Source organism: Pectinophora gossypiella, chromosome 4 (assembly GCF_024362695.1).
Source record: "Pectinophora gossypiella chromosome 4, ilPecGoss1.1, whole genome shotgun sequence".
Lineage (NCBI taxonomy): Eukaryota > Metazoa > Arthropoda > Insecta > Lepidoptera > Gelechiidae > Pectinophora > Pectinophora gossypiella.
In genome coordinates, this window is record NC_065407.1 from 13,816,834 (window position 1) to 13,834,555 (window position 17,722).

Consider the following 17,722-nt stretch of genomic DNA (forward strand, 5'->3'; position numbering starts at 1 on the left):
TGCAAAACTGGTTATCGCCTTGCCCGTTTTACCAATAAAACGATTTCTATATTTCCTCCGTTGAACTAAAGTCCATTCTTCATTAAGCTTATTATCTGCCTTCCATTCACCACCACTCCTTATCACCTCCGCCATAGTATTTGTCGATTTTTGTTTGTGACTTGAAGTACATTGCTGCCTTACTTCGGAACTGATTTGAGTTATATTTTGATCATCCGCCAATGACGCATGCGACTGACTATGCTGACGCATAGAAAAATTTGCAGAGCGTTTTATCCCTGCCTGTTGCGAAACAAGGACGGTATGCTTAGGTACCGATGCGAGAGAAAGAGGCAGCTCTGTCTGCGGCAGTTTACTCTTTGTATTCAAGCAGCCGTCGTCGTTATCAACAGAATCAGCTGATATTTGTATACCCTCTGAATCATAATTCGTTATATGAGATAGGCCTATTGGACCGCTATCCAACTCGCAGCCCCGCTTTCTCGTGTTTACATGATGATGATTTACCATTGACGAGATTTTTAAGTTCTGCACATCCATTTGTAGGCCTTGAAATTGTTCTACAGTTACACAGTTTTCTTTTATACTACAAATTTCATTACGTAGGCTTATAACATCCTTAAGTAACGATACTGCGTCGATGTGATCTATCGAAACCGGTGGCAGTTTTAACAGATCACGCGCAACGAATATTGGTATAGAGTCTGGATCTTGTTCCTTGAAAAAATTAATAATATCCTCTGTATTTCTTTTCTTTTTTCCGTCCTTGCGGCGAGATATTTTACGTTGGTCTGACGTTACCGATTCAAACAGTAACGTTTTCGCACTCTCAATCTCTTTGTCCGTAAATGACGAATCACAGATCTTGATTAAACTTTCGTTGTCCATTACATCCTGCTTATACTGAATGTACGATAACACTTCACAAATAACAATGTTGCAACTATTACATTTCACGGTAGATGCCATATCGTCGCATCGATAGTCACCCGTGCGTTAGGTACCGCGGTGCGGGCGCAACTAACGTCGGCAACTAACGGACGCAAATATAACGTCAAAATTGAACCAAAGCAAATAATATACTGTTTAATGATCAAACTAAACGCAAGCTGCATTAATTAAACCGACGTTGCATAAACAATAACAACCGTTGTACCTAAGCATGACAGGATAAATAATTGTATTATCGAACAAGATATTTAGAGTAATATTGGCCCCGATACCTGCAGACACCTCCTAATTTTACTTTAAGTTATACCTGTCATTTTCTTATCCGCCGAAAAGGAAAGGGACGGTTGATTCACAGCTCTTAATTTTAGGAAGAATGAGTAAATTAATGAATAACCCGGGCGAATTAAAAGATATCTCGGTGTATGCAAACCGTTTGACGTGTGCTGTCAACAAAATTCTGTCGGGTTATTGGGCAATTTAAAATTTTTAGACGGTTGTTTTAGATTTGTACTTAAAATTAACGTGTGTTGCATAAATTTTATGCTTGTCGATTACCCGTCCCTTTCCTTTTCGGCGGATAAGAAAATGACAGATATAACTTGAAATAAAATTAGATGGTGTTTACAGGAATAAGCACCATTATAATTATTACTGTAAGTTTATATTTTGACGTGACTTATTGTAGATTTGCCGCAAATGGTATTTACTTGGCCGGACAAATTTTAATGGGAAGCGCTGAGGGCTCTCACCCGGTACAACATTTAAAACAACAGGCCTGAGTGTACCCAGTTGGTAGGTACGGCAAATATTAACATTTACTTGTAAGAAATCCTAAGATATATAATCTACAACAGAGGCCTTTGGTGGCTCAATAATAACTTTGACACACACACACCTTACAAAGTGATGATGGTAAAAGCCCGATTGATGACCCTACTTTGGCAATATTCCCGGCAGTAAAAAGGCGCAAAATCTATGTGAAAAGATCTTTATAACCTAACCTAACCTTTAGGCAAATAAGATCCAGAGTACAGAGTTGAGGAGCTCGGTGGCGCAGCGGTAAACGCGCTCGGTCTTCGATTGTTGAAGTTAAGCAACATTCGCAAAGGCCGGTCATAGGATGGGTGACCACAAAAAAAAAGTTTTCATCTCGAGCTCCTCCGTGCTTCGGAAGGCACGTTAAGCCGTTGGTCCCGGCTGCATTAGCAGTCGTTAATAACCACCAATCTGCACTGGGCCCGCGTGATGGTTTAAGGCCCGATCTCCCTATCCATCCATAGGGAAGGCCCGTGCCCCAGCAGTGGGGACGTTAATGGGCTGATGATGATTAAAGGGTTTTCACAACGAGAACATTCCCACTTTGGGAACATTCCCGGGCACGGCACATTACCGGTTACTTCCTTTGGAATAGATGCGAAGTAAAATAAAAGAAGGATTAAGAAAGAGATAGCTTCAATATAATAATTTCACCTAGTATAATAGAAAATCTTGAAATACGTACAAAGTGGATCTTGTCTCCTAAGCCGTAAACAATCGCTAAACATACAATACATGTGGATGCGATGTGAATGCTCCATACCCCCTCCGGTTGATTGAGGGGAGGCCTGTGCTCAGCAGTGGGATGTATAATAGGTTGTTACTGGTGCTGTTGCTATACATGGGAATGTTTCTGGTAACCAATGCATCCCTTTATCAAATTTTTCGTTTTAAACGTCAACCTTCGGGCCATCCTGTATATACCCATTCCAAACCCAAACCTTCACAAACCAGACTAAAACATCCAACTTTAAATTCCAAATATATTTATGAAGTTTACTAGCAAAAATTGATAATATAAAAATTATGATAAAGATAAAGTTCAGCACGTCATAAACTATGACGTTGCTCCATCTAACGACCGGTTTTGACGAGTTTTTTTAATTATCGCTCTGTCATCTGCTCGGACACTAAAGTTACCAGCAATAACGAAGCTGGCTTCATAAACCCGATGTCCCACTGCTCATGGCTTTTATATTGGCATCAGCAGAGTTTCACGCCCACCTGTGTTGGGCACCCTCAGGCCTGTGGTCATAAATTTTGAACCAGTTGAGAGCCCTCAGCTCTATATATGCGGTCAAGTCTGAAAGCCGCCAGACAAAAATATGTATACAATATGTTACGTAAAAATGTAAGCTATTTTACTAAGTTAAATTCGGCAACTCCTATCTCTGCTGCACCATTAAAAGTGGAACGGGTTGCCGGCTCAAGTGTTCCCTCCTTCATAAAACATGGGGTCCTTTAAGCAAAGCGTGAAGGAGCACCTAGTAGGCCAGTATGGTAGTCGCAACTGATTCGAAACGGAGTTATTTTACTTTTTCGGACAAGGTGATCCAACCTACAATGTCCTAGCTAAACAAAGGACATAACAGAATCGAACCCGAACCTCAATCGGAATCCCAATGTTACCCTTAGAGACGGTGTCTTAAAATTGTACCTGATGAGATAGATATGGCAATGGATGCCGTCTGAGGTACATAACGACGAAAAACAAACACATACTCGGCATTCGCCACATACATAAACTGCCTATATACGTCCCACTGCTGGCCACAGGCCTCCCCTCAATCAACCGGAGGGGGTATTCATGCGGCATTCGCCACAATCGTGAGCAATCGCAAAATCCCACCGAAATTTACCAATTACAGCATAGGGGATAGCGGGAGAGAAGAAAGAATAGAGAATATCGCGCTCACAGATCTCTCTTTCATCCGCTCTGCGACAGTGGGCACGTACCCTAAAGTTAGTTTGTTCCGACTGGCCACATATTGCGTTTTGGCCCTGGGCCAGTCCAAACTTTATTGGCATAATAATTCTTTCAGCTTAATATCCCCCTGTAAAACAAACAGGTTTAACCTGTCGTTTTAAACACGGCTATTTTTAAAATACCACCTGTTATGGATGATACACTTCAGACGAGTGTTTTGTGAATTTAATTGTTTCATATTATTGAAATTACTATGTACTTACCTCTACCACCGAACCAGAAGTCGCGGATATGAATTTGAATCGACAAAATCTTTTTATTTAAGACTCTCTTACCCTGTTTATCATTGCTTGCTCCTCAAACGACGAGCGTTAGCTAGATTACCGGTACCGAACTTGCACCGATGAGTTATTCATTCATCTTAACGTGCAATTTTCACTAACATAGTTGGTTATACGATATGGCATACCTATATGGCTATACGATATGACATATTACGTTGGTCTCACAGGTGTGGGTACTTAATACATCATGCGATGAATGCGCCTCTGACTATCCCGTTTGGGATATATGATGAATATTTTGTTCACTTTTAATTGGTTTACACATTAGTACTGTTTTACTTTATTTAATTATGTCTTAACTAAATGTTATAATGTGCATAGTTACAAGTGATCCAATAAATAAATAAATATAGTCGTGAGATTATGAGTTACGTTAAGAGATGAGAATAAAGTACGTACCTACTTTCCAAGGCGGACTAAGTAATGGCATAACTTACTTACTTACTGAGACTAGAACTCTACAGCGGACAACTCGTTGGATAATGAGCTTTAATCATTTGTAGTATTACCATCGGAAGCATCGGAAGTAAGAAGGTAGGTATGCTATAAATCACGCCACAAAAAGAAAAGTCGTCATTACTTAAAGATACTCCGAAATGAAAGCGTTAAAGACCATTTCGTAACCATATTTTTCCATTTCGCAACAAAACTTGGTCAACTGTGGGCATTACATCAAAACATTCCCTTACCTTTACCGCCATTTCAAACTTCCGAGTGAATGGAAGTCGTATCTAAAAAAATCTCAATTACGATGATAAGATTGCTTTGGGCCCAAAGTAATTTGTGTGGGACGTCTACGGAAGCCTTTTATTTTAGCAATATACGGTCCGAGGAAAAAGTTTAATGTAGACACAGTTATGGCGAGTCGTCGTGCGTGGCCCTAATTTATCGGGGGCCATACCAACACCGGGGCCATAGGTCCACATGAATATAGAGAGGTATTTAGTAAAATTACCTGAGTTTGATAACCATCTTCGAGCGTAGAATTTTTAAAAGTTAAATTAGCTCTGCTGTAGTACGTTTGTTATACTAGATGATAAGTAGTTTACGAGTTATTTGATTTTACAACTCTGCAGTAAAGGTAATAAATTAAGAATATTTTAAAAATACAATTATAGCGTATATACTCTGAACCGGCAATGTGCGTGTATGATTCGATTGATGAATTTGGAGGAAGCAAGAGAAGTGTGTCAGGATCGAAGAAATGGATTTCCTTAGTGACTGGTTACCCCGGTGGAAAATAGATGGGAGTTTATGTATGTGTAACGTATATACGTCCCACTACTGGACACATTGGTCGCAGGTCTAGGGGGTGTGGATCATACTCCACCACGCTGCTACACTGGGCGTTTGGGCTCGTAGTCTGGGACCAAAGGTATAGCGTGCCTTTCGAAGCATGAAATCAACTTCATTTTTTCAGACGGGTGATTCAGCCTGTAATGTCCTGACCTAACAAATATGACCGTCTGATAAAGTAATTTTCAATCAATCAATCAATCAGTAATACTTTATTGCACAACGACATATACAAAGGACATAAACATACGAATAAAAAAAATAATCACAATAGGCGTCCTTATTGCTAAACAGCAATTTCTGCCAGACAACCTTTGGGTGAAAGAAGTTTATGCTTTGGAGCACGGGATAGTGTGGTAATTTTCGTCAGCATCCCCATTGGAAATCAAACCCGTACCTCTACATCGTTAGTCAAATGCTCTGACCATAGAGGCTGATGAACTAACTCCTTTAGCTGCTTATAATTCGGAACATGTCGCAAAACTAAGCTTAATTAAGGTTATCATATTCTTCCACATGACGAGCTTTTTACACATAGACGATAAGTTGGTGCCTTGACCTTAATCTTAAATAATATAGGCTCGCGTTTGAACACAATCTCACCTGATGGTAAGTGACAATGTGGCCTACGGAGGATCACGCTTATCTAGCAAATGTCTATTCACTCTAGCTTGAACACTCCCAGATTATAACGATTAAAAAACAGACGACGGCACACAGTTTAAATTTAAAGTAGTGTGGATTGGTGGTATATCCACAACATAAGGATGAAATGCTAATTTATTTTTTTCTTTTGCAGAACTACCAGAAAAGCCGAAGATATTTGACGAGCAAGACAAGGAAGTAGTTGGAGTTGCTGGTCCATACATAGAAGACACTAGTCTAAAGTTGACCTGTGTTGTAAGTGGAGGTAAAACTAGTAGACATCAATATATTCTTTCGTCTTCTTTAACGTAGTGTCTTCTTCTTTTTGTTCTGCTTTTTCACGTATTTTCTGATCATCGAAGTGCAAGATTTTATTTTTTCTTTTGCGATGGAGTTTGATAGTAAGTGTAACGCTCGGGTGTGGGTGCTTAGTTCATCTTGCGATGGATGTACCTTTGACTAATCCAATTGAGATACAGTCGTAAGCTTATGTTATGTTACGTTAGGACTGACAGTAGCGCGTAAATGAATCTTTATTTTTCTTTTTGTTTTCTGTTTTCTTTTCTTTTTGTAGTAAAATTGGTACTATATATTTTTATTCATATTTACCGTTACATTCATCTTATGCATCCACATGTGGCTGAAACTAACACAATTCTTTGTAAACCTTCGCCAAAGTAGAATTCTTAGAGAAACGCTTGTGTGCAACAATCTAGCGTCGAAGAGTCGATTAATTGAAGGAAAGCAAACAAAACCAGCACATTTATCGGGAGTACTTTTTCAAATTAAAGCACAATCGCGCGTTTGTCTCTGTCTGGAACCGCTGGTCATTTGATATCCGACTGCGGCCAAGATTTATTTTAGAAATTCTTTTCTACATTTCCCGTTCAACCTATAATCCGAACCACTTCATCCTCTATTGAACTGTAAGTGGAATATATTTTGAATTTCCTTTCGTTGACGTCTATTGGAAAACAGAACGGGAAATACGGTTTAAACCCATTTTATTGGATGGTATGTACAGTCATGAGCAATATAATGTATACACTTTAGGACTCTGTCGCGCAAACATATTTGACATTTAGTGAGCATTACAGTGCAATTTGTCAAAAAAGTTAATGTGATATGGTACCAAAGTGTATACATAATTATTAATGCTCGTGACCGTACTGATTATGTTCTTTATTTTTCATCGGTTGCCAAAATCATTATTTTTTGTATAAAAAGATGTTTACTAAGCAAAACATTTTGAACACAGTTACATACAAATTCTTACTTTTGTCTGTCCAATAAAAAGTGTGGCACAATTCACCCAAATCATTGCTTTTTTTATCAGTTTTACGGTCATGTTTTCTTCACAATTCCTTTCCATTTTCAAATTTCAAAATTCTTGTTGTCAGGTAAACCAATGCCTCGTCTTCGCTGGTGGCGCAACGATAAAGTCATCTCGCAGTTGTTACCAGTTGATGATGGATCAAGACTGAGTCTCCTGGAGTTGAGGATACCAAAACTGACCAGACAATACTTAGAAGCAGTATACACCTGCACCGCTGACAATACGCTCCTCGTTCCACCTCTAAGAGTCAACGTGCAGATTCAATTGTACTGTGAGTATTAATGTTCTAATTCAATTTTTTTATTCTACACCCTGGGTTATGTTACCTACCTCATCGGCCCTGGTGTTAGGGTTAATATTGAGCTTTGGCCTAATTGTAATTACTTAGTTATAAATAAGGTGATAATGAAATTAAGTGAACAAATATTATGCATGAGCAGCGACGTTTGCAGCCGTTCGTAAGATTCCTTCTATTTACAACTAAATTAAAGTGAAAAACTATTACAAACTAAATTAAACTAAACTTCAAACCGAAGTGGAACTCAGCCGGACATATAATTTGTCGGATGCATCCAGAGTGGCCTCAAGACAGGTATAGAAGTCGAGGCAGACCGTGTAAAAACTGTTTGTTTACCTTAATGCATATCGGAGGCATTGCTTGATTGGCCGAAGATCGGCCAAAGTCGAGAGGAGTTGAAAAATTAAATGGATGCCTTTGCTCAGCAGCGGGATCGAATATATAGGCTGAATAAGATTAGAAATCATATTTTGATACAAATAATCATAGGCGTGTTGATTTTTTTTATTTTCGTTTTTAATATCATTTACATTAAAGGTGTTGTTACCCTCTCTATATAAGTATCGGCGAGAATAGATGGCGTAAGTGCAGTCTCACCATTCGGAGATCGAAATTACTATTATTGTCATAGATAAACTAAGGTAAATAAGCTCTAGAACCAACAAACAACAAAAAATAAGTTGTGTTGTTATATTATGTTCCTTTTTACAACTTCCTATTTAATGTTCTTTTTATTACCTATTATAATAAAAAAGTTTTGTAAAGATTAATTTATTATTGATAAACACAGAAACTAAGTAAATACTTTTGTATGGGAACGTATATATCATAAATAATTTAAAGAAATACATGATTATTTTACCTCTTGTGGCACAAATAAAATGAAACCTCAGAAACAATGGTAAATGAGGAAAATTCCAAATTATTTACGTTTTAAACCGAATGCGCTATACGTGCGCCATCTAGGTAACGTATAGGAACTAGATTAGGGTCCCTACACCCTTGAATAATTTTGCTCTTTCAAGGTTTCCGAATATTTTTCCTAACTAATTAGTTTCAATCCATGCATCTATAATTGTAATATCCCAACCTGTCACGGAAGACCTTCATGTTGTAGGTTAGTTAGTTTCCCGTACATCAGCTCTGAATTCCTGTCCAAATTCCGAAGACTGACGGGTGAGCCTACTAATTCATTGAACAATAACTCACAGGTTGGTTAACTCAGAGCATATATTAAGGTGAAAGGTGAAAGGTTCATAACAATGGGGTGCAAGGCTAGAGGCATAATATATTAAAGACTAGAGAATAACTGTGGCTTTGCTCATGTCAGCTAGTCAAATAATGCTGGTGGAATATAGATACAGAAATTAGTTCTTTGTTGTCTTTGCTCGAGTCAACTCTATTGTATAAATATTACCTGTTTCGCGATGTCTATTAAGGTGGATTTGTTTCGAAAGATCTCAACAATGAAGTCTAATTTAAACATGATAACAATATATATTACTTTTTTTCAACGTCCTTTTACATAACGTCTAGGGCCCTGTGCCGAGGTTTTTCTTGCAGCTTCTTTTCCCCGGTTATACAGGTTGTTAGAAGCTGTAATTGTTTTAGGCGGATGAGACGTTAGTGATGCAAAAAATGACGGTGTAACAAAGTGTACCTTTGTTACCTACTGAATAAAGATATTTTTAAATTTGAATTTAACATAACATCATGCCTGTATTCCCGTAGGGGTACGCAGAAGTGCGTATGGTCGTAAGGCCTAGATGCATTTTAAAATTATTAAAAGATTTGACTGCGTTTGAACACGATCCAGGCTAGACTTAAGAAATGATGTGGTAAAAGGTGGAGCACATTAACTCAAATAGTGTCTATTTACTCTTACCTTGAAACTCCTCAAATTATATGTATCGGAAAACAATGAAGCAGGAATAGAATTTTACAGTGTTACTACAAAACACAAACTAAAAATAAACTAGGTTTGAAATAGTATTTCGCGTCACGAAAGAGGTCGGCGGATTTTAGTGAAACTAACTTGACAAGTCATAATAATTGTATGCAGAATCTGCGACAGTAGCGCCGCGGCCTTCGGGACTTCTTTCGTATACGGATTATATTTTAAACATACTTTATTTTTTAGTCTTTGTTTTGTAGTAACACTGTTATTCTTTAGCTGTTCGCATAATGAAGGTGGAAGCAAATCTAGCGGTTCGAAGAAGAATAATGTCGAACACATATGGACGGAACCCTTCCCTGCTTCGCGTTGTCCGAGGGTGGGAAGGAGCAGGTGGAATCAGTTTAACTATTGTATGATAAGTATATTATCACAGAGTAAAAATTAAGAATGTTACCCTGTCTACTATTTGCAGCCTTTACCAGGTTTATGTTGATGCTATAATTAACTACTGTATTTTTAATAACACCACAATAAAAATATTTCTTATTTCTATACTCGTACTCCTTGCCAGCTGTTACTTAACGTTTGTTCTTCCAACGTGTAAATGATTATATACCTACCTACCATTACAACTAAATCGACTATTTACCTTATATTAATGTCTGTGGAATAGTATTATCAGCGAATTTCCCCGTCAGTGTACCGGTGGACGGTGACGTCAGTGACCAGTCTGCATAAATACGATTCCCCTCTGCGCTGCCGCCTCTTTCGCTTACTCGACTTCGTACCGAACGGACGTGTTGCGCCGCGCGTTATTTGTCTTACTTATTTCTCTTTATATATCGAATTGTTTTGCTAGTAGTTTCGTATTGTTCGTTAGTTATTTTTGTTTTCGTATTTTTAAATTAATTAATTGTTATTAAAATTCTTTTGTTACTAACTGAAACCTATTTTTTTTAATATTTTCCACTCTGAATTCCTAAAAGTATAATATATTTAAGAACTACTTAATATTTAATAGAGTTACGAGATGAAAGTCGAAACATCTGACTGATTCTTATTTATTTTTAAGTGAGTAACTCTAAAGAACATACAATGAGAACAAAACAATTTTCTTTTTAGAATGGCACTACCATTGTGTTGGGTATCAAATAAAAGAGCTTAATTCAAATATGTAATATTAATATTTTTTAAATTGCCACTTATAACCATTAATGTATAAATGTAACTATGGTATATGTCTAAAACATTAAACTAAATTTAAATAAAACAGATAATAAAATAGTTATTCTTTTATATATTTTTTTACTCTCGTGTGGGTTGTAAGGTAAATGCTTCGTTAGTTAATGCGGTCTTACCAACACTATAATATAATAGAATATAATAATTATATAATTATGTATATACATACGTGGTGATTAGTAACGCGGTCGGGTTATACAAATTCACATGTTGCCAGTTCGTCGCCTAATTGCGTACTACGGAAAGTCAGAGCATGCTATTTCGTTCCACGTTTTAAGCGCTCATGTCCAATCTACATTACCTACTTATATATCAATGGGAGCATAATATGTCTTAACCTCTAGCTAAGATCCCATGGAATATCTATTCCATGGTGTTTACCCTTTTGAAAAGTAAGCATGACGGTTCCCGTTTTCCACTTATCACTTTAATACTTCACATCAAAGCTCGTTAGCGATTCACGGCAGGTGTGTGTACTGCCTAATACTCGGGCATTTGTCTAACTAACCGCGTCAGGACATTATAAACGGTGACAAGGCACTATGTCATCTTTTACGTGCCTGTTATGAGATATGAACACCAGGATTGTGGGAGATACAAGCATATACACCTCATGACCTTAATCCATAATAGTGTGGCCAGACACAAGCAACCGGTAGACAACTTGCATCTACTTTTCACACGAAATCCTAACAGTTCGTGTATCAATGACTTCCGTGGTCCAGTGGTTGAGCGCTGGGCTCACGATCTGGAGGTCCCGGGTTCGATTCCCGGTGAGGACATATCACAAACATTACTTTGCGTCCCTAGTTTGGTTAGGCCATTACTGGCTGATCGCCAGATTGTCCGAAAGTAAGATGATCCGTGCTTCGGAAGGCACGTTAAGCCGTTGGTCCCGGTAACCACTTACTGATGTAAGTAGTCGTTACATGAGCCATGTCAGCGGCCTTTGGCGGTTCAATAGTAACCCTGACACCAGGATTGTAGAGGTTAGTACTCCACCTCACAACCCACACGATAGAAGAAGCTCGTATATCTACAATATCTCCGTCGATTTTTATAATATGCTTGGGACGATAAGTACTTAGCGAATCGTGTTTTGTTTTTGGGGGTGTTTCCCGTTCATCGGATTGGTTGACCGATCAATGTTGTAACTAGTGCATCTTAGATTTGTATGGCGAAATCCTATTAGTTAGGCAGTTGGTCAGTTCTTATCGTTTGGGTTGATGAGGTTGGTATTCCACCTCAAGTGTCAGGGTTATTATTGAGCCGCCAAAGTCCCCTGACATGGCTCATGTAACGATTACCCACTTACATCAGTAAGTAGTAACCGGGACAATCAGGTGTACAGCCTGTAATGTCCACATTTTTGTGATATGTCCCCACCGAGATTCGAACCCGGGGCCTCCAGATTGTGAGCCCGACGCTCAACCACTGGACCACGGAGGCCGCCATGGAGTGTCAAACTAAAAGTAAACTTCGCGAAGTCAAGAAGACAATTACACCTCGCTGTTGTTTGGAACATCTCAAAAATACCTTTCGCGCAGTACTGTAATAGCAAAACTTTCATAACGTCCGCATTACGCGACAAAACGCTCATTCTCGGTTATTGCAAAACTAAATCCACGTAAATCCTCGCGATTAACCTAGATCACACTGCGCTTTTCTGCGTCGGCTTATCTTGAATATGACGGCTTATGGTCCCGCATTCTTCTGTGTCAACTCACACCCCCGCCCGGCCATTAGTTTTTATTTGTGCACCATTGTCTCGCTACACTGCCTTAGGAAATTATTCTCCATTTACACGCCGCTTTGAAAGGTAACGAAGAGTTATTTATAGGGAGAGCAAAGGAAATTATCTAAGTAAAAATTCTGCGCTTAGTTTGCCGGGAGTACGGGCGTATTTGGTATGTCCAAGAAACAACAAGCAACATTTCAAATATATACATACTTATAGATTTTACTCGTTTTTTCTGACACGAGTGAGATGGCGGCCGTAGTAGTCTATTTCAAAGCCGTACTATGACTCCTGCTCTCCGCTTCTGAATAGTACTGACAGTTACCTACTGCTGCCCTCTGTCAGGTTCTTGGTTACAGTACCTGTGACAATAATAATAATATGTCGTTATCGACAATAATTTTCGAGCACTTTTATTTATTGTAATGGAAAATATACGCCATGAAACATACTACCATCTTCTAGTAAATACATTTTCATTCTAGCCTTGAAGATTTCATGAAAATGGATGATACTTTTCCCACGTTTATATCAGGTGTCGGATTTATATTTTATTCATGGTAGTTCTACTACATAATGAGCTATTAAATCAGTTTGAGCGTTTGAAGTAGATGTTGAGAATAAACCCTTTTATCTCTCAGAGAAATAAAAATGTTTCTACACCTCGCTATTATACGCATTTTCGATTTTCGCTACCATTTGGGTGCCTACTAATGTTAATGCATTTTTCATATTCCCTAAAATGCTTTACAACGTTGTCTTTACCTATCTACTTGTAAGAGATGACGTCATCGTGCCAACAAAACTACTACAAAAAAGAAATGAGATCTAAATGGGTGCCAAGTTCAATGGTCAGTCCTGAAATGTATTTATAAGTAAAAATTTCGTTCTTATAACATAAGATAATGTATTGTAGCCTTAGGCCAGTCAATCATAAAAATGAGGATTTTTGGCCATTAATATCTAAATAACCGTTTGAGATACGCTTATGAATAGAACACATATGTATCTCGCAAGTCTCAACATACCTACGCCAAATTTAATACCTTTATGTAAAATAGTTTTTGATTTATGAGGGGGTCAAAAGTGGCTCCAAATGGTTTGTGTAATATTACACGGTGCGGCTCGCCACTTCTGTTTTTTGAACTTGGCTTGACACGCTACCGCGTGTCTAGATACTTATAAGAGGTGCCAACATCGTAGCAGTAAACTACCACCAAAGACTGCCTGCGACCTGAACCTAATCAATGATCCTTTTTTCTTCTTTTGAACTCTGCTAAGTTCTATTTAATGTGCAACTTGATGATATTGTCTTCTTCACAGAATTCTGTATAGTAATATGTGGATGTTGTTGTTGACTATACATATACCTAAATTGTTTAGTGCTAAGACTATAATGAAACGATTTTGTACTGTTTTTCATCCCAAATAAAATAAAATAATATGTTACTTTGTATAAAAGGTATAATTTCGATTGTCAGGAACCGAAAAATGAGTAATAAACCTCAAAAATGTGTCACGAAGTTGTCTATACTTATAGTTTTTGGCGGGAAACGGGAACGGGACAGTTGCTTTCTTCATTGAATAATCTAAACAATTAATACGAAGTGGTGTTTTGTGGTTAATGATCGCATTAAGTTAGTCGGAAGACATTCGCGAGTATTATTATATCGGAGTATTCAATGAACAAAGTGTATCTGCCTATTTTTGCTTCGTGCCAGGAAGCCGCTTCATAACTCGAAAGTTTATACGGACTTTTGAGTTAATTCGTTTGGGGTTCGGAGTAGGACTCTACTCCGAGGGTGGGGGCTTAGGTTTCATCATTATCACCTTTCATCATTTCATCAATCATCAAGAAAAAAAATACGTAAGACATGGCTGTATGGGCGTAGTTCCCTTTGCCTTACCCTTCGGGGAAAACAAAACAAAAAAAATGTCTATACATATAAGGTGACATCATCGTGCCAGTAAACTACCACACGACACGACACGATGCCTTTCGTTCCAGGCTTTTAGTGAAGGATGTATTTTTGTCATTACCTTTTTGAACTGTTAATGTCACTAATGGAAAGGCATTAGCGACTACCACTGGAGTCCATAAGCTTTTGTTATTATTTATAGATATAATTCTTTTATTTTAAGAAAGAATTAGGTATTGACTATTTATTTTGTTACGGCTCTGTTTCATGCTGTTAATTGACATTAATTAATGGAATGTAATTATTAGTGTTCGTTGTTCGATTTCGTTTGTTTGTAAAAAAAAATTCTTATTTTTATTATTATTATGACTTCATAAACTTTACATTTTAAATAAGAGCAGAAAACATGAGTATATACTCGTAACGAACGAATGGGTTGACTGGAGACGAATCGTTTATCTGTAGTGAAAACAACGCCATTTTGAAAAAATACATTCGGATGTAATTAAATATCCTAATTTTATTCTGTCGTCAAAAGTTTAAGGTTATTTCTCTTCGTGATTTTTTGATTAAGAAATCAGTAAGTAATTTTGTTTTTTTCCTAACAGTACGACCACTGCTGGTAGAAATCCTGGCAAGAGAGCAGCCACTGACAGTGGGACAAGAGGCTGAGCTGGCGTGCCGAGCGGTGGGCGCGCGGCCCCCCGCTGTTATCACGTGGTGGCTCGATGACCGACAGTTGCAGGTTTCTGGAGAACAAAAGGTATGGACACTTAAACGGTTTTTTTATTTACTTCCCTTAGACGATGGAACTACGATATTGCTGCTCCAATATGGCGTCGCCAAGATAGAAAAGGGTAGAGAAGGTTTGAGGAGGCCATCATTACAGTAAAAAAAATGTTGGTCTTGATTGATTTTTAAAGTTCCAATTCAAAGTTTACCTAAATAGATGGATGAAACATTCTTGGTAATAAAATTAACGATCTGAGACAGAATTTTTCAACGCTGCGTTCTCAAAGTAAATAGTTTGACCATAATCACATTTAATGGTGTATACGTTTATATAATTACATTTATATCAAAAGTCTATTCACAAATGAAAATAATATTCAAGCAGAAAGAACAGTCTATCCACAACGACATAAATTATAATAGATTTCGTTTCGATAGTAAAAAATCGACGAATATCTTGAAACGAACAGTATACGACCTACTACAGGGCTACGTGATAAAATTATCAATCGATTAAATATTTTTGTCGAAATCGATAGCTTTGTTTTTCTCCCTAACAAGCGTACCACGTGATTTTGTTCGTATTTTGACACAAAGACATGACTTATTTGGGTTCACATATTAGCACCAATCGACAAAACGACATAATTAATAAAATGATCGTGACAAAATTTTATCACGTTGCGCATGTCAGCCGGACTGGTTGAGAGTACTCTCAAGCGCCTCTCAAGTGTGACGGTACCCATTCATCATCATCAGCCCATTAACATCCCCATTGCTGGGGCACGGGCCTTCCCTATGGATGGATAGGGAGAACGGGCTTTAAACCATCACGCGGGCCCAGTGCGGATTGATGGTTATTAACGACTGCTAATGCATCCGGGACCAACGGCTTAACGTGCCTTCCGAAGCACGGAGGAGCTCGAGATGAAAACTTTTTTTTTTGCGGTCACCCATCCTATGACCGGCCTTTGCGAAAGTTGCTTAACTTCAACAATCGCAGACCGAGCGCGTTTACCGCTACGCCACCGAGCTCCTCTATACGAACGGTACCCATTATAGAAGTCAAATCTATAATTAACAAAAGGTAACTTGTTGCCACATTTGATCACAGCGTGTTATTTACTTAAGATGCGGTCATCTCAAGTAAATAACACGTTGTGCTCAAATGAGGCAACATTCTTACTTAAGCCGTAGCAGTAGCGCAGTTGAAAGATTGCTTCAATCTCACTGTGAGGGTCGAATCTACCCCAGGCGTAAACAAATGAATTACGAAATTGTTTTCGAATTCGTGTTTCGACCATTTTCATGTTTGGATAAGACACGTGCGCAGCTGTGAAGGAAAACATCGTGAGGAAATCTATATTCCCGAGAAACCCGTATTGCGTTTCGAACGCATGTCTTCGGAATACGGGTATATGTGACCTAACCTGTATTGGGCTGGTTTTCCCTTCGCGGGTTGGAAATTCAGACAGGCAGTCAAAGTGGCAAAAATCCGGATCTGTCAAAACTTCAGGTTAGGGAAGCGATACCCCGTGAAATTTTCATACATAAGATTTATAATGATGACTGTATAAGTAATATTATAAGTAATCAATCATCGCATCGCTTTTTCTGTGTGCTTTGAACTTTGAGGAATAGTTACATCGCGATAAAGTCCAAAATAATGAAAACTGACGTAACGTAAGGGAGCCTAAGCCAGGTAAGTAAATTATATAAGATTGATTATGTAAGTAACATAGAAAACGAAATAAAGATTTATTATAAAGGTACACAAAATATTGTGTAACAAAAATACCTTATGCTTTCAATTATCGCGTAATTGGACTGTTGGCTAGGCAAAGGTCAGGAGTTAGAATAGAATATCTTGCAAGCCCTTAAATAGATTATTTTAATATTCGTCACGTTGATCTAACAGAAGTCTCGGTGACGCGTGGGTACTTAGTTCATCTTGTGGTTACCTCTGATTACCCCAATTGGGAAAGTGTTTAATATTTACTTTTACGGCTTCTTCTATCGTGTGGGTTGTGAGGTGAATGACCAATCTCATCAACCCTAACCGTTTCTGAAGTTCCTAGTTGTGGGAAATTCTATTCTGCCACCACTATATTAATAATATTTGTTTTCTAGAACTCAGAAGACCGCAACGAGACAGTATCGATCCTGCGATGGACTCCGCGGATGGAGCATGATAGCCACGTCATCACCTGTCGAGCCTCACACATCAAACTTGACAACTCTGTCATTGAGACTACACTGTCCCTCAATTTGCATTGTAAGTTGGATTTTAGAAATATTTGATCAGATAAACAAACCATCATCATAGCATAAATCTATCTCTTTATCGTGTGGATTGTGATATGAATTAGCAACCTCATCAACCCTGACACCAGGGTTATTATTGAGCTGCCAAAGGCCCCTGATATGGCTCATGTAACAATTACTCACTAACACGAATACTACGAATAGAACGGTAACTCTCCTCCCCGCACCAATTTGTAACGGGCGCCTAGCTAGATTTACTTCACCCCCTCTGGATGTTACCTCTAGTCTAAATGGCCGTAATCCGATAACTAGTAAG

General features: G+C 38.3%; 1 protein-coding gene across 1 annotated transcript in view; it reads left to right on the forward strand.

Moving 5' to 3' along the window:
* The window catches only part of LOC126382349 (synaptogenesis protein syg-2-like), a 336,238-nt gene that overhangs the window by 275,352 nt on the left and 43,164 nt on the right, over positions 1-17,722 (forward strand). Inside the window, exons 5-8 of the mRNA XM_050032158.1 lie at positions 6,134-6,244; positions 7,380-7,586; positions 15,018-15,172; positions 17,272-17,416. Of these exons, the coding sequence (XP_049888115.1) occupies positions 6,134-6,244; positions 7,380-7,586; positions 15,018-15,172; positions 17,272-17,416 (618 nt within the window). The remainder of the gene's footprint in view (positions 1-6,133; positions 6,245-7,379; positions 7,587-15,017; positions 15,173-17,271; positions 17,417-17,722) is intronic.